This window comes from Cupressus sempervirens, chromosome 11 (assembly GCF_028749045.1).
Source record: "Cupressus sempervirens isolate cs-2001-9-10 chromosome 11, ASM2874904v1, whole genome shotgun sequence".
NCBI classification, from domain to species: domain Eukaryota; kingdom Viridiplantae; phylum Streptophyta; class Pinopsida; order Cupressales; family Cupressaceae; genus Cupressus; species Cupressus sempervirens.
Window position 1 is genome coordinate 400,710,333 of NC_143128.1, and position 22,870 is coordinate 400,733,202.

The 22,870-nt window shown below is 32.6% G+C and overlaps 1 protein-coding gene across 1 annotated transcript in view; it reads left to right on the forward strand.

The window, feature by feature from the left end:
- Positions 1–4,131: 4,131 nt before the first annotated feature.
- LOC149529869 (uncharacterized) overlaps positions 4,132–22,870 on the forward strand; it is a 365,125-nt gene continuing 346,386 nt past the window's right edge. The window contains exons 1-2 of the mRNA XM_089809053.1: positions 4,132–4,525; positions 19,341–19,452. Coding sequence (XP_089665179.1) covers positions 4,295–4,525; positions 19,341–19,452 — 343 coding nt within the window. The 5' untranslated portion in view covers positions 4,132–4,294. The remainder of the gene's footprint in view (positions 4,526–19,340; positions 19,453–22,870) is intronic.

The following is a 22,870-nucleotide window of genomic DNA, read 5'->3' on the forward strand; positions in this document are numbered from 1 at the left end:
CCCTAAGGAGAGAAAGAAGACCCAACTTGGGAAAAGGGTGAATTTGGAGAAAGGGAAGGAGAAGGAACTAGTGGATTAGAAGATGATGTCAAAGAGGGTAGAAGAAGGTTTAGGAGATTGAAAAAAATGAATGCTAAACAGAAAATTAGAACCACTGCTCGTAGGAGGAGGATGAGTAAGATTTTGATGAAATGCCCCCCAAGCAAGGGATGATACATAAGACATTAAATTATAGAGGGATAAAGGAGGATGATATGGATACAAAGGTGGAAGTTTTGAATTCCTTTGCATCAGGTTCAACAAGGGAGGAAAAGGAGAGTAAGGAGGTGACTAACATCTATGTCTCGTACAATGAATACAGTGGACCTCATGCAAGATTAGTTCTCAGAGACGATGGATAGGCCCCCTCTCCTACAATGGTCCTCTTGGGCTTAGGTAATTCCTATAGGAAAAAATATTTTTTGACTCTCTAGTTTTGTAGGTGGGCATGGAGAAGGGCAAGATGGGAGGCAATCTGGAGGAAATTGTAGAGTCTCTAAATTTGGGGGTAAAGGAGTTGAGGGAGAAAATTCAGGTCCTGGAGGATAGGTTCTGCCTATTGTCAAAGTTCACTATCAAGGTGATCCATGTGGCAGCTACTACCTTACATTTGTTGAAGGACAACCAAGATGACAATTTGAACTAGGAGGGCTCCAAGTTGTTGTTTGGGTTCCTAGCGGAAGATTGGATGAATATCCTCCTCAACGAGAAAACTAAGGGGAAGCCTAATTAGTGCCTTGCTCCTTTTTGGTTATGTATTTATGGTTTTGCTGGTTTTTGGACTTGGTAAGTTTTAAGGCAATGCTGCCCTTGTTTAAAAACTCTTTACTTTCTAGTAGTGCAGTTACTGGTTATCTTAGTAGGATGTCTGTTAGTGTTTATGCTTGTTTCTATGTTGTTTTTGGTGTGTTAAGCTATGCTAGGGGGTGATCCTTTCTGTGGATGGTAATCTGTTGGTAGCCTGCCATCTTGTTTTGTAAAGGGCCAACCCCCTTGTTTTTGGCTACTTAATATTTCAAAAAAATAATGAATTGATTAGTTAAGAAAAATATTCTTAAAAATCATTAACTAAAAATGAACATTAGTAATTGTAAATATTTACAAATAATAATATAGTGGTATATGAGTCTATAAAAAAAATAAAGTGGTATTAGAGAATACTTTTAAATTTAAATATTAATAAAATATAATAATTTATTTTAAAGTGATAATAATAATAATCATACTATAATTTATAAAAGTTTCACATAGTAACTTAGTAGTTGCCTTTTAATTACTAGTTTATTTTTTTTATGTAAATTTAATAATGATTTCATTATATATTTATTATAAATATAAATATATTAATTTTTACATAATTAAATCGTAACATATTTATAATCTTAAATATATATTATTATTATTTCAAGTGTTAAATTTTAATAAATATATTTTAATTAATACAAAATACTATTACAACCATTTTAAATTTACAATTGTAACAATTATTAACAAATATTAATTTCAAATTATAAATAATTTAAATATAACAAAATTAGAAATTTGTTCATAATTTCTTTCAAAATTTTAATTTGAAATAATCATAATGTAAATCTTTTAATTTCAAATAAGTAGAAAAAGTAATCATATGACAAAAAATTAAAAATTAAAAAATAAAAAAAATCACAAAAAATATTTTACTTATTTCACACCCATCCAATAAAAATCAATTCATTCAAAAAATTAATGTGTCTATTATATAACAAGTAAAATATTTCTTTATGTAAATTTAATAATAATTTTATTATATATTTATTATAAATACTAAATATATTAATTTTTACATAATTAACATATTAACAATCCTAACATATTTATAGTCTTAAATATCTATTATTATTTAAAGTGTTAAATTCTAATAAAAATATTTTAGTTAATTATAATTGTAATAATTTGTAACAAATTTTAATGATAAATAATTTAAATATAACTAAAGTAGAAATTTGTTCATAATTTCTTTGAAAATTTAATTTGCAATAATCATAATGTAAATTTTATAATTTCAAATAGAAAAAGTAAACATATGACACAAATTTAAAATTAATTAAAAAATTAAAAATAAAATTATATATATATATATATATATATATATATATATATATATATATATATACATATATATATATATATATATATATATATATATATATATATATATATATTTCACACCCATCTGATAAAAAATAATTCATTCAAAAAACTAATGTGTTTATTAAATAGCAAGTAAAATATTATGGAAGTTATGTTAGTCATACATACGACTCTAAATGTTTTATCCCAAGTGCCACACAGTGGCTTGTATTTTGCCGTAGATTATTATAGTTTTAATCATACATAATAAAGTTAAAAAAATGATAATATTTAAAATGTAAGAAATAATATTAAGATGGAGAAATTTTTATTCATACTCATTATATAATTGTACTAGATTTCAACCTAATAACAAAATATTTTAAGAAAAATATACCTAATTTTCATTTATTAAATTATAAACTCTCTTACAAATACAATACTATTAATTAAGTATTATAAAAAAATTAATATGATGATTACTATATTTTAGTATACACTATTAATAATCATTTTTTACAAATTAAAGTATTTAAAAGTTAATATAATGAAATAAATGCATGTGCAAATTCAAAAAATTCATTTCCATACAATGTTTTTATTTTTCATTTAAATATAAAAGTATATATAATAAAAATCTATATGTGCATATTATATTGAAGATGATAAGAGATATTTACAAAGGGTGGTATAACTATTAGTTGTTTCATAGTATGATATGCTATATTAACAATTCACAGAGAATGAATTGTTAACAAGAATTTAGCCGAAAAAAAGACAATATGGAGGAGTCTCCTAAAAATGGGCTCCTATAATGCAAAATGAATTGAGTCTATCATGTCTAAGATAAATAAATAAATAAGATTATAACTTTATAAAAATTTAATTTAAGAAAGAAGGGATAAATTTGATTGGTGCAAACTAATATAACTATTGCACTCGTTTTGAAAGGTGAATGTAATAGTATATTGCCTACAACAAATACAATCAGATGAAATATAAGAAATATGCATATATCCTTCGTAAAATATAAATTGTATAATAGTGTTTAAAAGCAATTGATTTTTAGAAATAAGAAATATTAATAAGTGATTACAATAGTACCCTCACCCAATTCTTTTAGCCAATAAGATTACTCTTAATTAACTTATCGATTTATAATTAACTTATTGATTTATAAATTTAATATATATCATCAATCGTTTAAAAAATATTACTTGGATAATAAAATTAATAAATAATTAATTTTAATTGATAGAAATACAAATAATTAATCACTAGTTGTCTAATAATAATTACAATTTTTTTAAAAAGTGAACAACATACAAGACCTTTTTGAAGGATCAAAATTCCTTAGAGTCATCTTACTTATGGAAATTCACAACAAAACATGAAGAAATCACATAAGAGTTATTTACGCGGATCCCGTAGATTTATGAGCTAATGGACATTATTAAAAATCAAATATTTCATTTCATTTCAATAATATGGTTGGACAAGTGCCTAAACCCTGTGCTTTTAGAGTCTTCGTTGGCACACAAAGCTGTGATGTACCAGTACTCACGATCTTCCTCGTGATTAGTTGAACAAAATGAATGCAATAATTTCGCTGAAGTACCAAGATAGAAAACTCACTATACATTGAAAAAACATGTCGATCAAGACGGTCCCCACTTTTCTGCGTTCTATGTCAGAGGCACCAATATTCAACCGTCCATACGATAATAATCTACCATGAAAGATAATTAAATAATTGTCTGATATCGAGGACTCCATTTCTGAGCAGGTCGATTTCACCATGTCAACCGCATAGCATTTCAAATGATCCTCAGCATATAGTCGTTCGATAATTATTTGTTTTGTTTAAAATAATTTTGCAAGTAATTTGGCAGTTTCGTTGAACCAAACTGTTCCTGTCAGTTCTTTTAATTTTAATTTTTAATTTTGGGAAGGCATGAATCATGGGAAATGACTAAACAGGCATCAAATGAGCCCGTGGGACGACAGTTTTTGATATTTAATAGCTGAAAAGCAAAATGCTCACATGGCCTTTTGATGCCTGTTTAGATAATTCCTGAAACTGAAACATGAACATTGGCTTTCCGGAAAGCATTTTTATACTCCAAGAACGTATTTAACTCCTGCCATGAGCGTGCGTCGGTGGTTGTTTGAAGTTGTAGGGATGGCAAGCTGTGGGAATATTTTGGGAGTGATTTATCCGGTGAGACATCTGATGATAGCGCTTGCGGTGCACTCGATGGCCTTGCAGATGTCTCACTCCGTGCTCGTTGACATTACCACACGAGCTCTCTGCATCTCTTCTTCTCCCGCTGACTCCTGCACCCTCCCTATTTATTTCAACTCCTTCACGCAGACTGTACCTTTCTTTTCTCTTACAATATTTTGTATATTTCACGATTGCAACGTACAAAACTTATGAAAAGTGCATTAAATTTTTTATAGTTGCCTATGTGTCTTTTCTCATATACCGTCATATTTTGTTGCTGTAATTCTAGTGAGCCTTTTTTAGAGTCTGAGGTTTTTCTTCCAATGCTATCATAACAAAGTGATCATTTAGCATCTTTTGTTTTTGAATCTGTACGTTCTCATCTAAGACTATGTAACTGAGTGATTATTAGCAACTCTCCAGTCCTCCAAATGAGATTGCCCTAACATTGCTATAATCAAAAGTTTTTAGGTTTTTTTGTTGAAAATTGTGTCTCAACCTAGCAAGCTCTTTTTTCGGAAAACTCTAAAAAATTGTAGCTGGAAAATGTTAAATTTTTAAAAAAAAATTCTAGAATTTGTTTGTGGTAGTTTTCACATGTTTATGAGTTGGAAAAAAGTGAATGAATTGTTAAAAATGTGTCTAGTCTCTAAAACAATATAGAAGGGCTATTTTTAGAGTGTAAACAACTCATTATATGATTTTTATGGGGTTATAAACTAGAGGACAAAATTATTGATGGAAATGATATTCTTGGAGTTACTAATTACAGGTGGGTAACATGTGGCATGGTTGTTTTGCCCTGTGTCACAGAGTTCGCCGAATTTTCGGCTTTAGGTTCGGAATTCGGCGAATCCCCCAAAAAAGACAAATAATCGTTAAATTCGTCAGGAAATTTGGCAATTTTTCCTTGTCGTTTTGCGTATTTGGTATGTGTCTTGTGGTCGAAGCATTTCTGAGAGTTGAAACAATTAGTGGAAAAAATCTTTGGCGGTTGTTGTTGTTTGAAATGGCCGTTCATCTTTGGCAGTTTTTGTTCAGCGTAGCCCAGCGGCAACCATTAATATTTGACGTCTGAAACTGCCATTCGTCTTTTGCCTCTGAAATTTTTGTTCGACTTTGGTTATTTTTTCATCGCTGCCCCGCGATCTCCCACAAAAGCTCCACAATTTTCAGACTTGCCCAGTCGTTGACGGTCATGGATATAATATATTTATAAAGTTTTCATTTTACTCTTTTAGGTTTATAGTTTACTAGTTTTTATTAAATCTTATTCAACGTTTCTTATGCTATCTTTATATTATATGCTATTTTTAGTAATTTTTATGAAAGTAAAACGTTTTATGCATTGGTTTTAGGAAAACATTTATATTTTATTTATTTATTATTAGTAATATATTAATTATTAATGTTTTGTATGTTTATTTATTATTAATAATATTTTTTATTAAAGTGTTTTATTATTAGTTTTATTTTATAATTTTCAATATTTTATTTTATATAAGCATTTAACAATAATAACATATATATATTAATTTTTGAAAACTATATAAGGCGAATTTGATGTCGAATTTTTTTTTGATTTTTTAACCTTGTCGAACTTCATCCGAACTTCATAGCTGTCGAACTCGAACTCGAACTCGAACCTTGTGACTTAAGTTTTGCCCATGGTTTTATAAAATCACAAATGGTTTCCAAGTGGCAAATCACTATAAAGAAAGGGTTTGGGGAGGTGTTTCAATCATTGAGTTTAGTTTGCAAGACTAATGCTAGAAGGAGTATCTCTCTGAGTTTGAGTCTCAGTTTGAGTTGTGGTGATGCGCCCCTGTAAGAACTTGCGTTGCAAGTGTATTGTAATCTTTTTTATTTTAGAATACATTGTGCGGGTTTTTGAAGGTGGGGTTTTTCTGCCAGAAGGGTATTTTCACGATAATTAGTGTTATGAGTTCATTGTTATTTTGATTAAATTATTATGCGTTGCTTGAGATCTCTACAATAGTTAGTTGAATTTGCATAATCGTCCTATCAAAGATTAGTGTAGGAAGTAATTCCGCACACCTTTGCTTCCTCACAAGTGAAATCAGAGCTTGGTCAGTTTTGGTTCTATTTGTTGGGTACAGGGTTTTTTGAACTAATCAAGGTTTGAGTGAGAACTTGTGCAGAGTTTTTTATTTCTGCATTGCAGGATTGCAAAGATGGCAAGCACATTAGGGAGGATTGATGTATAGAAGTTTTTTGGCACAAACTTTGAGATGTGGAAGCTGAAGATGGAAGATCTATTGATTGATTGAGATCTATGGGATGCGATTGATGAAAAGAAGTTGAGGCCCATAGATCCAACTTCAGCCGCAAGGTATGATGTGAGAGATAGAAAAGCTAAAAGTCTCATTATATTGTGTCTTGCAGACTCTATACTGATTAATGTCCATGAAGAACCTACAACAAAGAAGCTTTGGAAGAAGTTAAGTGAGATCTATCAAGTGAAATCACTTGCGAACAAATTTTTCTTGAGGAAGAAGTTGTATTTCCTTGAGAATGGAAGGTGGATAGATTTCTGAGCATCTTAAAAGTTTTAATATGTTCTTGACTCAGTTGACCTCAGTTGGGGTGTCGATGGATGAAGAAGGAAGGTGCCAAATATTGTTATGTTCGTTGCGAAACTCATGGGACAGCCTTGTCATGGCCATAGGGAGCACTTTAATCGTCTTGAAGATGGAGGACATTATTGGTTCTCTACTTTTTGAAGAGATGAGAAGGAAGGTCTCTCTGAATGCCAAAGAGGCTTTGAGTGTTCGAGAAAGACCAAAGGAAAGAGCCAAGAATGAGAAGCAACATGGCCGTTCTAAGTCCAAGAATAAGGGGAGATCAAAATCTCCTAGTAAGTCCAAGGCGATCTTTTGGAATTGTGGCAAGCCTGGACACTTCCAAAAGGCCTGCAAAGAGGAAAAGAAAAAGAAGAAGAAGCAAGATTCTGATTTTGAGTCCAAGAAGGAAGATGGAGATGCTCTCATCGCAGCCTTGGCCACTCATGCAGGTGACAATGCATGGTTGATAGACTCAGATGCATCTTTTCACATGACTCCTAATAGAAATTGGTTTAGTGAATATGAAAAGTTTGATGGTGGCAAGGTGTATTTGGGTGATAACTCAGTTCTTGATATTGTTGGTCGTGGAAGTATTCATTTGAAATTTTCTGATGGTAGAATTAGAAGATTTGATGGTGTCTTGCATATCCCAAGACTAGCGAGGAATTTGTTATTTGTTAGTAAACTAATAGATGCAGATGTGCATGTAGAGTTTTTTGAAATAGGTGTGAAAATGGTGAGAGGTGCTATGGTAATAGCAAGAGGAAGTAGATTGGGTACATTGTACTAGCTTGATGCATGCACAGTTGAGTGCAATAGCACTTTTGATAAGATTGTGAAGAGGACTTTTTTGTTGGAGAAGGAGAGGGTTTCTCTTTCAATAGATGGTCATGGTTTTTGAATACCCTAGGGTGCTCTATCTATTGAATCAAAGTTACCTGTAGAGAACACTATATTATGGCACCGGAGACTTGGCCACATAGGTGAGAAAGGTCTACGAACCTTAAAGAACAAAAACCTTGTTGATGGGTTGAATGACTGCAATTTTGATTTTGATTTTTGTGAGCATTGTATCTATGGTAAACAAAACTGTGTTCAGTTTTACTCAAGTTCTAATAAGTCCTCATGTATTTTGGATCTAATCCATTCGGATGCATTTGGACCAGTTGATGTTCCTTCTATTGGTAGATCAGTTTATTACGTTTCTTGTGTTGATGATTTCAGTAGAAGAACATGGGTTTTGTTTCTTAGAAGTAAAGATGAAGTTTTCAATTGTTTCAAAGAATTTAAAGCAATGGTTGAATTGCAGATTGGAAAGAAGATAAAGTGTTTGAGAATTGATAATGACGGTGAATATTGTTCCAATGATTTTGACACATTTTGTAAAGATCGTGGTATTAAAAGAGAGAAGACAATTCTGTATTCTCCACAGCAGAATGGAGTTATAGAAAGACTGAACAGGACCTTGATGGAGAAAGCTAGGAGTATGCTGAGTGGAGCTAGACTGGAACAAAAGTTCTGGGTCGAAGCTGTAGCCATTGCTTGCTACCTGATAAATAGGTCTCCTACGTCAGCTCTTGTTGATAAGACACCAATGGAAGCATAGTTGGGCCACAAGCCTTCACTTAGACATCTGAGAGTTTTTGGTTGTGAGGCATATGCTCATGTGCCAAAGGAGAAGCGGAGAAAATTGGACAACAAAGCTGTCAAATGTATCTTCATCGGATATAGTTATGGTGTGAAAGGATACAAGCTTTGGGATCTTGTTGCACAAAATGTATTTTACTTCAAAAGTGTTATTTTTAGAGAAACTGAGCCTTCTTCTGTTATAGTGCAACCAGAAAAAATAAAAGAAAAGAAAGATGTGATTCAACTTCTTGCTACACCTGAGAAAGTTGAACCGAGGCCCTTAGAAAGACAAGTTGTTGAAGAGAGTTCTACGAGTTCTGAATCACCAGAGGAAGAGGGAGAACTTGATCATGAACCTGAACTTGAACCTGAACTTGATCTTGTTCGAAGATCTAGTGGACAGAGGAAAGCACCAGAAAGATATGGATATTCTCCTGATGATTAGAGGTGTATATTTTCTTTGAATGCTAATATTGATAAACCGAAATCTGTAGAAGAGGCTCTTGGTATGAATGATTCAGAGTCTTGGAAGATAGCCATGGAAGAAGAGATGACAGTTCTTAAGAGAAATGATACACGAGGCCTTGTACCATTGCCTAAAGGACATAAACTTGTTGGTTGTAAATGGATGTTCAACAGGAAGATGGGTTGAGATGGAAGCATTGAGAAGTATAAAGCACGATTGGTTGCAAAAGGTTACTCTCAGGTTACAGGAATTGATTATGGTGAAATTTTTTCTCCTGTAGCAAAAATGACGTCCATTCGATTTTTACTTTCTATTGCAGCAGCTCATGATCTAAAATTTGAGCAGATGGATGTGAAGATAGCTTTCCTTCGTGGAGATTTGGAGGAAAAAATTTATATGACACAACCAGAGTACTTTGTGGTGAAAGGTAAAAGTCATTTGGTTTGTAAATTGAAGAAATTCTTGTATGGTCTAAAACAAAGTCCTAGGATGTGGTACTAGAAGTTTGATACATATGTATTGAGTTTGGGATTTGTGTGATCCAAATTTGATCATTGTATATACTACAAGTCTGATGGTGATTATTTCCTGGTTATTGCCCTATATGTTGATGAGACGTTGTTTATTGGCAAAGGAAAAGGTTTGATTGCAAATTAAATCCCATCTCTCAGCAAAGTTTGAAATGAAAAATCTTGGTGCAGCAGGTACATTCTGGGAATAGAGATTATAAGAGATAGGAAAAACAAAAAGCTTTGGCTAGGACGGAGTAAGTATCTTGATACTACTCTAAGAAGATTCAATAAGCATGATCTCAGACCATTGAGTGTTCCTATTACTATGGAAACTAAACTCTCTAGCTCACAATGTCCTACATCCCCATTGGAGATGGAAGAGATGAGTTGAGTACCGTATGCAGTAAAAAGAGTTTTTCGATACTTGCGGAGTACCTCAGAGTACTCTATATGTTTTCATGGAACAGGAAATGAGCATTCTTTGGATATTCGAGGCTATGTGGATTCAGACTGGGCCGGTGATGTTGATAGAAGAAGATCCACTAGTGCATATGTGTATACATTATTTGTTGGTGCAATCAATTGAATGAGAAAGCGACAAGCTGTGGTTGCTTTGTCCACTACAGAAGCGGAGTATAGGACAACTACTCATGCCAGTAAGGAAGCTATCTGGCTAAAGAGACCGTGTTCAAAAATAGAATTCAAACAGGGTATAGTGACAATTTATAGTGATAGTCAGAGTGAAATCTGCCTAGTGAAGAATCCCGACATTTCATGCCAGGACCAAGTACATTGACATACAATATCATTTTGTGAGAGATATGGTCGAGGATGGCAAGGTGAAGTTGGAAAAGGTGGAGACTTTGGTGAATGTTGCTGATGCATTAACTAAACTTGTGAGCACAAAGAAGTTCAGATAGTGTTCGGAGTCTATGGGCCTCTTGGCCCCTAGCAATTAAGTCCATCAAACTATGGATCCCCTGACTCTTGCAAGGTGTTTGACAAGTGGGAGAATGTTGAGAATTGTGTCTCAACCTTGCAAGCTCTTTTCCTAGAAAACTCTAGAAAATTGTAGTCGGAAAACTCTAAATTTTTTTTAGAAAATTCTAGAATTTGTTTGTGGTAGTTTTCACATATTTATGAGCTGGAAAAAGGTGTATGATTTGTTAAAAATGTGTCTAGTCTCTAGAACAATGTAGAAGGGCTATTTTTAGAGTGTAAACAACTCATTATATGACTTTTATGGGGATCTAAACTAGAGGACAAAATTATGGACAAAAATGGTATTCTTGAAATTACAAATTACAAGTGGGTAACATGTGGCATGGTTGTTTTGTCCATGGTTTTGGCCCATGGTTTTGTAAAACCACAAATGGTTTCCAAGTGGCAAATCACTATAAAAGGAGGGCTTGGGGAGGTGTTTGAATCATCGAGTTCAGTTTGCAAGACTGGTGCTAAAAGGAGCATCTCTTTGAGTCCGAGTCTAAGATTGAGTTGTGGTGATGCGCTCCTATAAGAACTTGCATTGCAAGTGTATTGTAATCTTCTTGATTTGGGAATACATTGTGCGGGTTTTGGAGGGTGGGGATTTTCTCTCGAAAGGGTTTCCCCATAGTAATCATTGTGTTATGAGTTCATTGTTATTTTGATTAAATTATTATGCATTTCTTGAGATCTCTGTAATAGTTAATTGAATTTGCATAATCATCCTCTCAAAGATTAGTATAGGAAGCGATTTCATGCACCTTTGCTTCCTTACATTTTTCAATGAATAGCTTCTAGATTTAGTGCATACCCAGGCGAGTTCATGATTAGGTAATGAATAGTGAAGATTCTCTAGTGTCGATGCTGTTCTAGAATCTGTGAAAAATGAGCTTTTCCCATTGCCTTTCGCTATCATTCTTTAACTACGAAGTTACCTTTGCTTTGCAAGTTCTATATATGAGGCATATGTTCTCCACTATACCTTTTAGGGAGACTTAAAATTTGGTCTAGTATATTAGAGGAATTCAGTTTTTTTTAATTCATTGTCATACGAATCTTCTCTGAACAGTTATAATTCTATTTTAAACTTTTTCCAGCATTTTAAGGATAGAAATATATTTGATTGTTAATCCTACTTGCAGAAAGGCATTTGTCAATCCACTCCAAGAGTTTTCTCTTAAAGCAGTGAAGCAAAGCACCCCAGACAGAGAATTTCACTCCATGAGAAGTGGAATGACAAGATATTTACTTGGAAATTGTAATTTAAAGCAGGTCAAACAGCCATTAGTTTGTCTCCTTAAATCAATGTTCATGAATGGTAATATATTTATTGGGAACTCTAAGATAGGAGCCAAAATAGTCATACTATAGGAAATACCTTTATTTCTTCCTCTTTGATTTTAGTCACAAGCAATTCATTGCATGCATTCACTATCACTTAGGGAGCATTTTGCCTAAATTTAAATTGTTTTCTAATTCCATCGATTTGGCTTTCAAGAAGTAGACTTTGAAAGAAATTGTAAGTTTTTGTTTGATGTCGGAGGTTTTGTTATAAAATAGAACCATCAAAATATTGAGGTTTAATGATACTAGTGAAATGCATATTTGCAATAGCTAGTATTTGGTATTTGAAGCTCCTACTTTCAACCAAGAAACCCTTGATTTCCCCTATAAAGTTATCTCTTTTTGATGTAACATTCTTTCCATGTCCATCCATCCATCCTTGCTTATCTTGATCGAAAGGTTTGGCAACATCTTCCATTGTTTTGAACAAGGTGTCAAAAATGCTTCCGCACAAACAATTACGAGTTTGGATGGTCCAATTTTCCACTTATTCCCATGTGGCATCCTCAACAATGATTTTTTTTCCAATAAATCAAATATTTTGTGATACTCTTGTTTCTTAACATTTTTCCTCGTTTATCCATGACAACTTCATGTACCAAAATCAACTTGTCTTCATCTAGAATGAAGGAAACTTTGTTGAGGGTATGCTATGTTGACCTAGTGCCCTTTTGAGGCATGGAACATGAGACATATTGTGAATTTTGCTATGTTTCGATAACTCTATTAAGTATATTAGCTTCATGGTAATTGAAGCTCTCTATATATATGATTTATATTAAATCTGATTACACACACACACACACACAGAGTTTTATATATTATCTCTTTTGTGTTCATATTCACACACACACACACCCACATGTTTATATGCATATATATATATATATATATATATATATATCCACACACACAGTTTTATATATTATCTCTTTTGTATTCATATTCTCACATATATATATATATATATATATATATATATATATATATATATATATATATATATATATATATATATATATATATATATATATATATACATCAAATCTTTATAATCCTAACCGACCAAATCAATGTGTATTGAATGAGATATGTATTGGGCATTGAGTTTAAACCAATAACATGAACTGTCACTAGTCTTAGTTAAGGCTGTGATTGTATTAAAATGAATCATTAACATTGATCAGTGCTTGCCAAGGGAGTTCAAACCGATACCATGAACCGTCACTAGTTTTAGTCAAGGCTGTGATTGTATTAAAATGAATCAGTAACATTAATCGGTACTTGCTAAGGTTTAGTTATGCATTGGGGTATGTATGGTTATGTAGGGTCATACCCCTACGTAAACATACATACATACATACATATATATATATATATATGGTATGCAATTTTCAATTCTGAATCAATCAATAACAAAGGCAATTGCATCTCAGACCATTCAGATCTACACATTATATATAAAACTGTATTAGTACAAAGACAAAAGGAAATCTGTTCTTATCATATAAGCATATTTATTTCAGTTCAGAAATACATATATATATATATATATTTATTTATAAGAATTGAATTGAAAATTGCTCAAGATACTTACATAGACAGATTATTAGTTTAGTTAGTCTCCACCAATAAAAGATCATTAAAACTTTACATGGTATCAGAGCCTAATTGGTAGAGAGACTGCTAAATTTAAATTCTTGAAACAAAGTAACAACATGTCAAACAATATTGAAGTGGAGGATAGGCTTGAAGGAGCAGCAAATTTCTTCTCATGGAAAATTTGAATTAAAACAATTCTTGAAGAATTAGAACTAGAATCATTCATTGAATCAGATATTTCAAAACCTGAACATGAGGTAGAAAAGGCCACTTGGAAAAGATGAAATAATAAAGCCAGGAAAATCATTGTTGATTCAGTAAAAGATCATATCCTTGCATCCATCTCAAATCTCAAAAAAGCATTCGAAATATTCAAGACAATTAAGGATACATATGAAATCAACAACTCAAGCAAATTAATCACATTCAAAAATCAACTGATGAATACAAAAATGAATAAAGGAGACTCAATTTCATCCTACTTTAGAAAAATTTCCGAAATAAGGAATTATCCATCTTCTATTGGAAGCAAAGTAGAAGATCAAGAACTATCCATAATAGCTCTTAGAGGATTACCTATATCTTGGGAAACATTCATTCAGGTTGTCAGCAAACCTTCAATACTAGCCTTTGGTTAACTGAAAATTGATTGCACATCAGAAGAATCAAGACTAATTTCTAGAGGGATCATTTCAAATCAAGAGGGAGAAAATCAAGCTCTTTTCTTAGTCTCCAACAACAAAGGAAAGAAGAGGAAATTCAAAGAAAATGAATATGATAAAAGGAAAGGAAATAATAATTACAATCTAGAAAGGGAAAAAATCCTAGCTTCCTTAGCCAAAACAAAAAGGGATGAAAATTTGTTATTCTATTTTGCTCTATCAAGTGAGATGAAATCCAACAAAAATGTGTGGATAATAGACAGTGGTGCTTGCCGACATAAAATAGGTTTCAGAGATAAGTTTGAAACTTTTAGAAATTATCTCACTGAAGGAGTCACCAATTGAGACAACTCCACTTATCCAGTAAAAGGAATTGGGATCTATGCTATACAACTAAGAACTGCGGTTACATTGAAATTGAAAGATGTTCTTTTTCGTACCAGGCATAAAAAGAAATCTAGTATCAATCTTTGGACTTGCTGATGAAGGGTTTCAAGTCACCTTCAATGAAGACAAAGTATTGTACTGGCCTAAAAACACTAATCTCAAGAATGTTATCACCATAGGGGCTAGAGACGAGACCCTATATAAACTCTGCAACATTCAAAAGCAAGCTCTAAGCCACAAAGTGACAAATTCTAATGAAGTATGTCATAGAAGGCTCAGACATATTGGATTCAGTTAACTTCCAAATATACAAAAAATACCACTGGAACACCTAGCTTAAATTCAAAACATATAGGCACTTTTAAAGGATGTGCTCTAGGAAAGAATATAAGAAGACCTTTTCTTCCTAGTGAACACAAGTCTAAATCAGTTCTAGAACTAGTTCACTCTAATTTATGTGGACCTATGCCAACACTTTCCCTGGGAGGATTCTTTTCCTACATGATATTTATTGATGATTTCTCTGGGAAAACCTAGATCTATTTCTTGAAGGTCAAAGAATCAAATGAGGTCCTATCAAAATTTAAAGAGTTCAAAGAAATAGTGGAAAATCAAATGTCAAAAAGAATTAAAATGCTAAGATCAGACAATGTAGGAGAATATACCTCTAAAAATTTCAAAGCTTTTTGTACCTCTGTTGGGATTAAGAGGGAGTATACAATACCTTATAATCCTCAATAGATGGGGTTGCAGAAAGATAAAATAGAACCATTGTTGAAGCAACAAAAGTCATGCTTCATGATCAAAATTTACATTTCTCATTTTGGGCAGAGGCCACCAATACAGCTGTATACATTCAAAATAGATGCCGACACTCAATACTAGAAAACATAACTCTTGAAGAAGTCTTTACAGGAACTAAACTTGACTTAAGTCATTTTAGAATATTTGGTTGCTTTGTTTACATTCACATACCTAAAGAAAAAAGAACCAAGTTAGAACCATCCAGGAAGAAAGGAATATTTGTTGAGTACAGTGAGAACTCCAAAGGGTATAGAGTCTATGTACTTGGAGAAAGATCAGTTGAAGTGAGCAGAGATGTTATATTTGAAGAAAACACGACTTTAAAACTATCTACAAGTACAAAAGATGAGGCCATCACAAACTTAAATGAAAATCTACAAACTGAAATTTAGAGGGAGAACATATTAGAAGAGAATGAACCATTACCAGATATAGATAATAGAGACATCACTAATATCAAGAAAAGACCATTATGGGCAATGAAAATGATTGAAGAAAATAATGTTGAGCTAGATGAAATTTCCAGGGAAAGCAAGAAAACCGTAAACAAATTTTGTTACTGTGCACTAATAATCGAGCTTATTAAATCTGAACCGTCAACTGTTGAAAAAACCCTAACTTGTCAAGCTTGGAAAGATGCTATTGTTGAAGAATATGAATCCATATTACAAGATGATGTTTGGGATATTGTACCTAAACCAAAAGACAAATCAGTTGTTTCATCAAAATGGTTATACAAAATCAAATATGCTTCTAATGGCAATATTGAAAAACATAAAGCAAGGTTTGTTGCTCAAGGCTTTTTTTAGAAGGTAGGTATTGATTATGAGGAAACTTTTGTTCCAGTTACTCAATGCACTTCTGTAAGAACAACTATTGCAATTGCAACATCCAAAGGATGGAAGATACATCAAATGGATGTCAAGACTACATTCTTGAATGGTGTCATAAATGAAGAAGTATAAATTGAACAACTTGAAGGTTTTATTATAAAAGATAAGGATAAATATGTATGTAAACTCAACAAAACTCTCTATGGCCTCAAACAAGCACCTCGAGTTTGGTATGAAAGGATAGATAGCTACCTCACTGAACTAGGATACTCAAAGAATGAAGCTGATCGTAACATATACTTCAAAATTTCTAATGATGACATGTTAATACTTGTTTTATATGTTGATGATCTATTGATAGTAGGTAATGATCACTTAATTGAAAGATGCAAACAAGATAGCTGAATTTGAAATGAAGGGTCTAGGCCTACTACACTATTTTTTGGGCTTAGAAGTTTGTCAAAAGAAAGATCATATTTTTCTAAATTAAGGGAAGTACACTCAGGATATCTTGACTAGATTTCAAATGATGAAAATAAAACCTCTAACAACTCCGATGGAAACTAATCTACACAAACTAAATGAAGTTGTGAATTCAAAGTGTATTGATCCCACTCGTTATAGACAGATCATTAGATCACTTATGTATCTAGTAAATACTAGACCTGATATCTGCTATGCCACAAATGTTTTAAGTCATTTTACATGTGAACCAAAGAAGATTCATTTGATTTTTGCCAAACATATCTTGAGATATCTACGTGGCACTATTGCTCTTGGTTTGAAGTGCAAAAATGTGGAGATAAACTTGAAGGATATATTGATTCTAATTGGGTTGGTTGTTCCATAAAACGTAAGAGTACTACAGGGTGTTGCTTCAGTCTTGGACCAGCAATGATATCCTGGTTCAGTAGAAAACAACCAACTGCCGACTTGAGTTCCGCTGAAGTTGAGTACATGGCAGCCTCCATGGGAGCACGTGAAGTAGTATGGCTCAGAAAGCTATTATTTGGGCTCTTTGGAAAACAACAAAGTCCTACAGTGATTCATTGTAATAACCAGAGCTGCATCAAACTTTCTGCAATTCCTGTTTTCCACAATGAAGCACATCGAGACTCTATACCATTATATAGGAGACATGGTTGACAGAAATGCTATCAAGCTGATTTATATCAGCACAAATGAGGAAAATGTTGACATTTTCACCAAGTCTCTTGCAAAGTTGAAAATAGTGTACTTCAGAGGTAAATTTGGTATGACAAATTTGTAAATTAATATATTCATGAATAATTGAAATTAGGTTGTTTGCAAACTTGTGTTATGAAAGGTGATGATCTTTCTTATGTGAAAGATCACTTTTGTAAGGTGATGACCTTATTTATAGTCAATCTATCTTCTAACACCAAAAGTGTTGAAGTAAGTGTTATCATTGTTCTTCAGGCCAAATTTTTCCGAACACATTGATAACCATTAGGGTTCTTTGGGCTAGATTTTGCCGAACACCATGAAAATCTATTATGGTTCTTTAGGACGGACTCTGGTAGACACCATAATTGACCACATTTTAAGTGGTGTATAACCTTGTGTTATAATCCCTTCAATTCCCTCCTTGCTAAAGTGGGAGTGTTAAGTATATTAGCTTCATGGTAATTGAAGCAAATATATATACCATTAAGCTAATATACTTAACACTCCCTCTTTAGCAAGGAGGGAATTGAAGGATATATATATATATATATATATGTATGAATAATCAAATTTAATATAAATCATATGCATATATATATATATATATATACATTGCTTCAATTACCGTGAAGCTAATATACTTAACACTCCCTCTTTAGCAAGGAGGAAATTGAAGGAATTTTAACACAAGGACCGTTATATACTACTTAAAATGCGGTCAATTATGGTGTCCGGCAAATCCGGCCTGAAGAACCATAATACAATAATACATGTGAGAATATGAATGCAAAAGAGATAATATATAACACTGTATATATATATATATATCAAACCTTATAGTCCTAACCGACCAAATCAATGTGTATGGAATGAGATAAGTATTGAGCATTGAGTTTAAACTGATACCATGAACCGTCACTAGTCTTAGTTAAGGCTGTGATTGTATTAAAATGAATCCGTAACATTGATCGGTGCTTGCTAAGGTTTAGTTATGCATTGGGGTATGGTTATGTAGGGTCATACCCCTACGTAAACATATCTCAATGCATACATATATATATTGTATGCAATTTTGAATTCTGAATCAATCAATAACGAAGGCAATTGCATCTCAGACTATTCAGATCTACACATTATATATAAAACTGTATCAGTACAAAGACAAAAGGAAATCTGTTTTTATCACATAAAGATATTTATTTCAGTTCAAAAATACATATATATTTATAAGAATTGAATTGAAAATTGCTCAAGATACTTACATAGACAGATTATTAGTTTAGTTAGTCTCCACCAATAAACGATCATTAAAACTTTACAAACTCTAGCTCACAAGCAATTTCTCTAGTCTTCTTGAAGATCTTGTAAGATCCATAGAAATGCAACTTAAACTTTTCATTGCCAATCATTTTTAAGGAAGATTACCTTCAAGGATGCAACCTCAAGAAATCATATACCCAACCTCCAAAGTTCTCTCCAACTTATGGTGATCCATATTCTACTAATAGTAGAATGGTCAGATAGATCTTTGGGTCTCATGGATGTTAATGAACAAAAGTATCTCACTTAAATCACTTTATTTGCAAAAACTTAAGGGACTTTCTTGAAGTCCATATATAAAATAAGCACCAGATCACCTCTATTGTTTCTAGTAATGCCTTCCTCTTTAATTGGCTTGGATATTTTGTCCCATAATTTTTTTAGTTTAAGGTCTTTTATTCTATGGAGGAATTAATTTGATAACAGGGTGCATTGCCTTATTGGTGCTAAATCCATATCTATCGAGTGTACTCTCTTTTTGAAATTCTAAATACTTTTATGACATGTTAGATATATTTTGATTAATCTTTCATTAGAGTTTGTATCTCCACTTGTTTTGTTTTTCTTTGTAAAATAGGATAGCAACATAAATAAAATGATTATTATAGAGTGGATAGAATTTGAATATTTCCAATTTCAACATTTGCAGGTTGCTGGAATTGGTAAAATAATAACTCTTCCCTTGATAGGTCAGTTGTCAGATGAATATGGGCGTAAACCTGTAATATTGTTGACACTTTTTTCATCAATTGTGCCTTTCGGTAAGTTCTAATTGTTTTATATATTGCTGATTAATGTTTGGATCTGCTTTGTTTTTTCGACTTGCAAATGATTTGGTAGCAACTATGCTTGGCTTGATATTGGTTGTAATGTTTCCATTAATTTGTTCTATTTTTTTTTGCATGTTTATAGTGCCAGTAAAACTGAGCAAACCATCTTTGCCTGGAGGAAACCATAAGTCTAGTTTTCTCTTTCTGTGATGTCCCCATCCTTCACGTAATAGCAAAGTAGTAATAAAACATATATGTACGGTTGCATGGAGACGGAGGTACATAGGGTACGGGTACGGGTATAGGTATGGCAGTTTCTAAAAATAGGGGATGGGGGTACTTGTGTGCACTGATTTTCTTTCAATATAATTGGTATTTATAGAAAATCTAAAATTAAGTCATAAGAATGGTTTTTCAAAACAAGAACAGTGATAAGTTTGCAGATGTAATGTATGTTTTCAGTTTCAGATTTTCAATATGTTTGTAATAATAATATATGCTAAATGTTTAGATGCATAACAGAGAAGGCAGACTTTAAACATGAACAAGAAGATCATAAATCATATAACAATGACATATCGCAAATGATAAACTGCTGACTTGAACAGTGATAAAATTTACTGTTAATCAGTATTGTATCAAAGCTTCAAGCTGATTATGTATTGAATTAAGCTTGATAAACAACAAGCTGATATGCAAACATAAAACCAAAACAAAAATCAGAAATCTAAATCAAGGTTCTTAGCTATGATGCTCTCAACTGAGTACCTAGTACTTGGAAATGTGGGTACGTGTCCTAGTGGTGTGGATGTGTGTACCCAAGCAACCTTGCATGTATATGATTAAGGGGTGGCAGAACTTGAACACTTCAAAGTGTTAGTAAATATAGATAGGCAATTTTTACATAATAATTAGAATATCAAGAATATAGTTTTGCATATTTTCATTAATAAATCCTTAAGATCCACATAGTGATCCTATCAAGGAAAATCGTCTTATTTATAATAATAAGACTTCACAATTTTCCTATCTAGCATCACATATAGCATAGACAATAAGATGCAGTATCAAGATTTGTTTGAGATCAAGTGGTTTGAAATGCTCAGTTTCTATCCACCCATTCATATGATCTAGATTCCAATCAAATAATCTTTATATATTGGTTACTAAACAGCAGATGAGATTGAATTCAAAGGACAAAAAAACCATCAAGAGAAGACGTTTGTGGTCTAGTAGATCCAGCAAAAGTAGAAGTCGAGTGGATGGTGGGTGTGTAGATCTATGGGCTACGAATAAAGCCCACTATGCCCTCAACTGTTGTTTCTTCATCAACGGTGACTGAGATACCTGGTCACGACCCACATCATTTCATTATGATCATTGTTTTAAAAAAATCCAAGCTAATAATGGTGATTAAAAAATAATAAATGATTCTTAAAAAGGAAACATACCTTGGGATTCAGAAATAGTTGCCCTCATGGCCAATTTTGCCCTTTCCCTTCGCTACTTTTTATCTTCTTGGGCAATGAGCAAGGCATTCATCTCTCTTTATTTCCTTCGTGGTCTTGCCACAAATCTTTTTGTCACGCTTTTTGATCCTTCCAAGGTGGTACTTCAAATGAGATATGCCTCCATGAATTTGCTTTTCACATTTTATGCATATCATGCTATTATACTCGGTTAAAGGCATATTTCCATGCCTTTTTTGTAGCTCCTTTAGGGTGCGCGCCTACAAATCTAGATGGACATGCATCTATTGGGCCACTAACAGATGCTTCAACTAACCCAATTGCAAAGGAATCTATATTTACCATGTAATGAAAAATCAAACTACACAAACAAAATACAACTTGAAGCCACAAATTTAGAAATTTAATAAACATATTTAGGAACAAAATAAAATAGACTAAAATTTTAATTAAGTATAAACATAAACTGAAACATAAGAGAAAAAAAGAAAAAATGTGTTTGGTTATGAAATTATTGAGAAAAGTACAATTTTTTTTGGAAAAATTGCTGAAAAAATGGTGTTAGATCTTATTCATTACACTCTAAAACGTGTTAGAGAACATTGCAAATGGTAATATAGAGTTTCTATAAAGTTAGATGCAACTAAGGCAAGACAATAATTTTTAACTAAAAAGGAAAATAATTTAGAAAGCTTACTTGTGAATCTAAAATTGCTTGAAAAATCTCTTTGAATCCATTTCAAATTCACGTGCAATTGATCTACAAGGCTGCCAATGTCTCTCCACCAAAACCCTTCTCTCCTTCAAAGGCTGCAAATTGTAAAATAAAACCCAAAATGCCAATTCGTTGGGCATCCTATGTCTACTGGTGCCACCCGCGAGAATTTTTCTAATTATTGTGAGAAGTTTGAAACTTCCAGGCGATAAAATGTTGTTTCCTCGGCATACGTTTTTCATTTCTCAGTGCTATTTCTCCTGAGAAATCTAAGAGTTTACCAAGAGTTTTTTCATTTGGCTGAACTTCTCACGAGCAACTGAGATATTTGCCACTTCTTAGTGAGATTTTGAACCATGCTTGTAACCACCCCAATTTTCCTTTAAATTATTTGGGTCATTGATTTAGAATCAATTTGGGCCCTTGGTTGTAATTGAAAGCTTTATATAAAGGCTTTCCCATTTCATTTGCAAGGGATAAGAGAATTCTTGTAAAATTGTTGCTGAGATACCTGCCGGAATGATTGCAAACTCATTGAAGCTTGGTGCAAAACTGTGTTGTTTAGGTGTTAGCATGGTTTTCTACTTCTTATTAGTTTAGATTTTATTTGCATCAAGTTGAATAGGTGAATGAAAGATATCGTTGTTGATTCATGGGGAAACCTTAATGTTCATACAATTTGTAGTTTGTTGATTGCAAATTAAAGTGAATGGTTAGTGTGAACTCAGTCCAAAAGTTCAACTTCAATTACTTAATACTGCTTGATTCACATGTTTTATGGTGTTGATGTGTATAAGTGATATGAAAATCATTTGTGTAGCCTTTGGAGTTTGCATCATCTTTGTGCAGTTCATTCCTTGTGGAAAAGCAAAACTTGGTTTTGTTTCAATAAGTCAATATTAATTTCTTGCATTGTTAGAAGTAAATTTGATTCCTAAACCCATCTCTATTGCATTTTATTTCAAAAAAAACTTCATTAAGATTAGTTGAAGAGACCCATTGCAAAATCATTTGATGTTTGAGGGGAAAAAATTGATAAATCCAAGAAGATCATAAGTCTCTTTGTGTGTTACCACACAATTCACCGATTCTCAATCCAACACAAAGTTGCATGTTTGCAGTGTAAACCTTGGGGTTGCCTTATTTGATCATGCAGAGTCACATTAGTGATTTCCTTTTCCAAGAGAGGATAGAGTACTTGGTATTTTATTTTGTGTATCCGTGT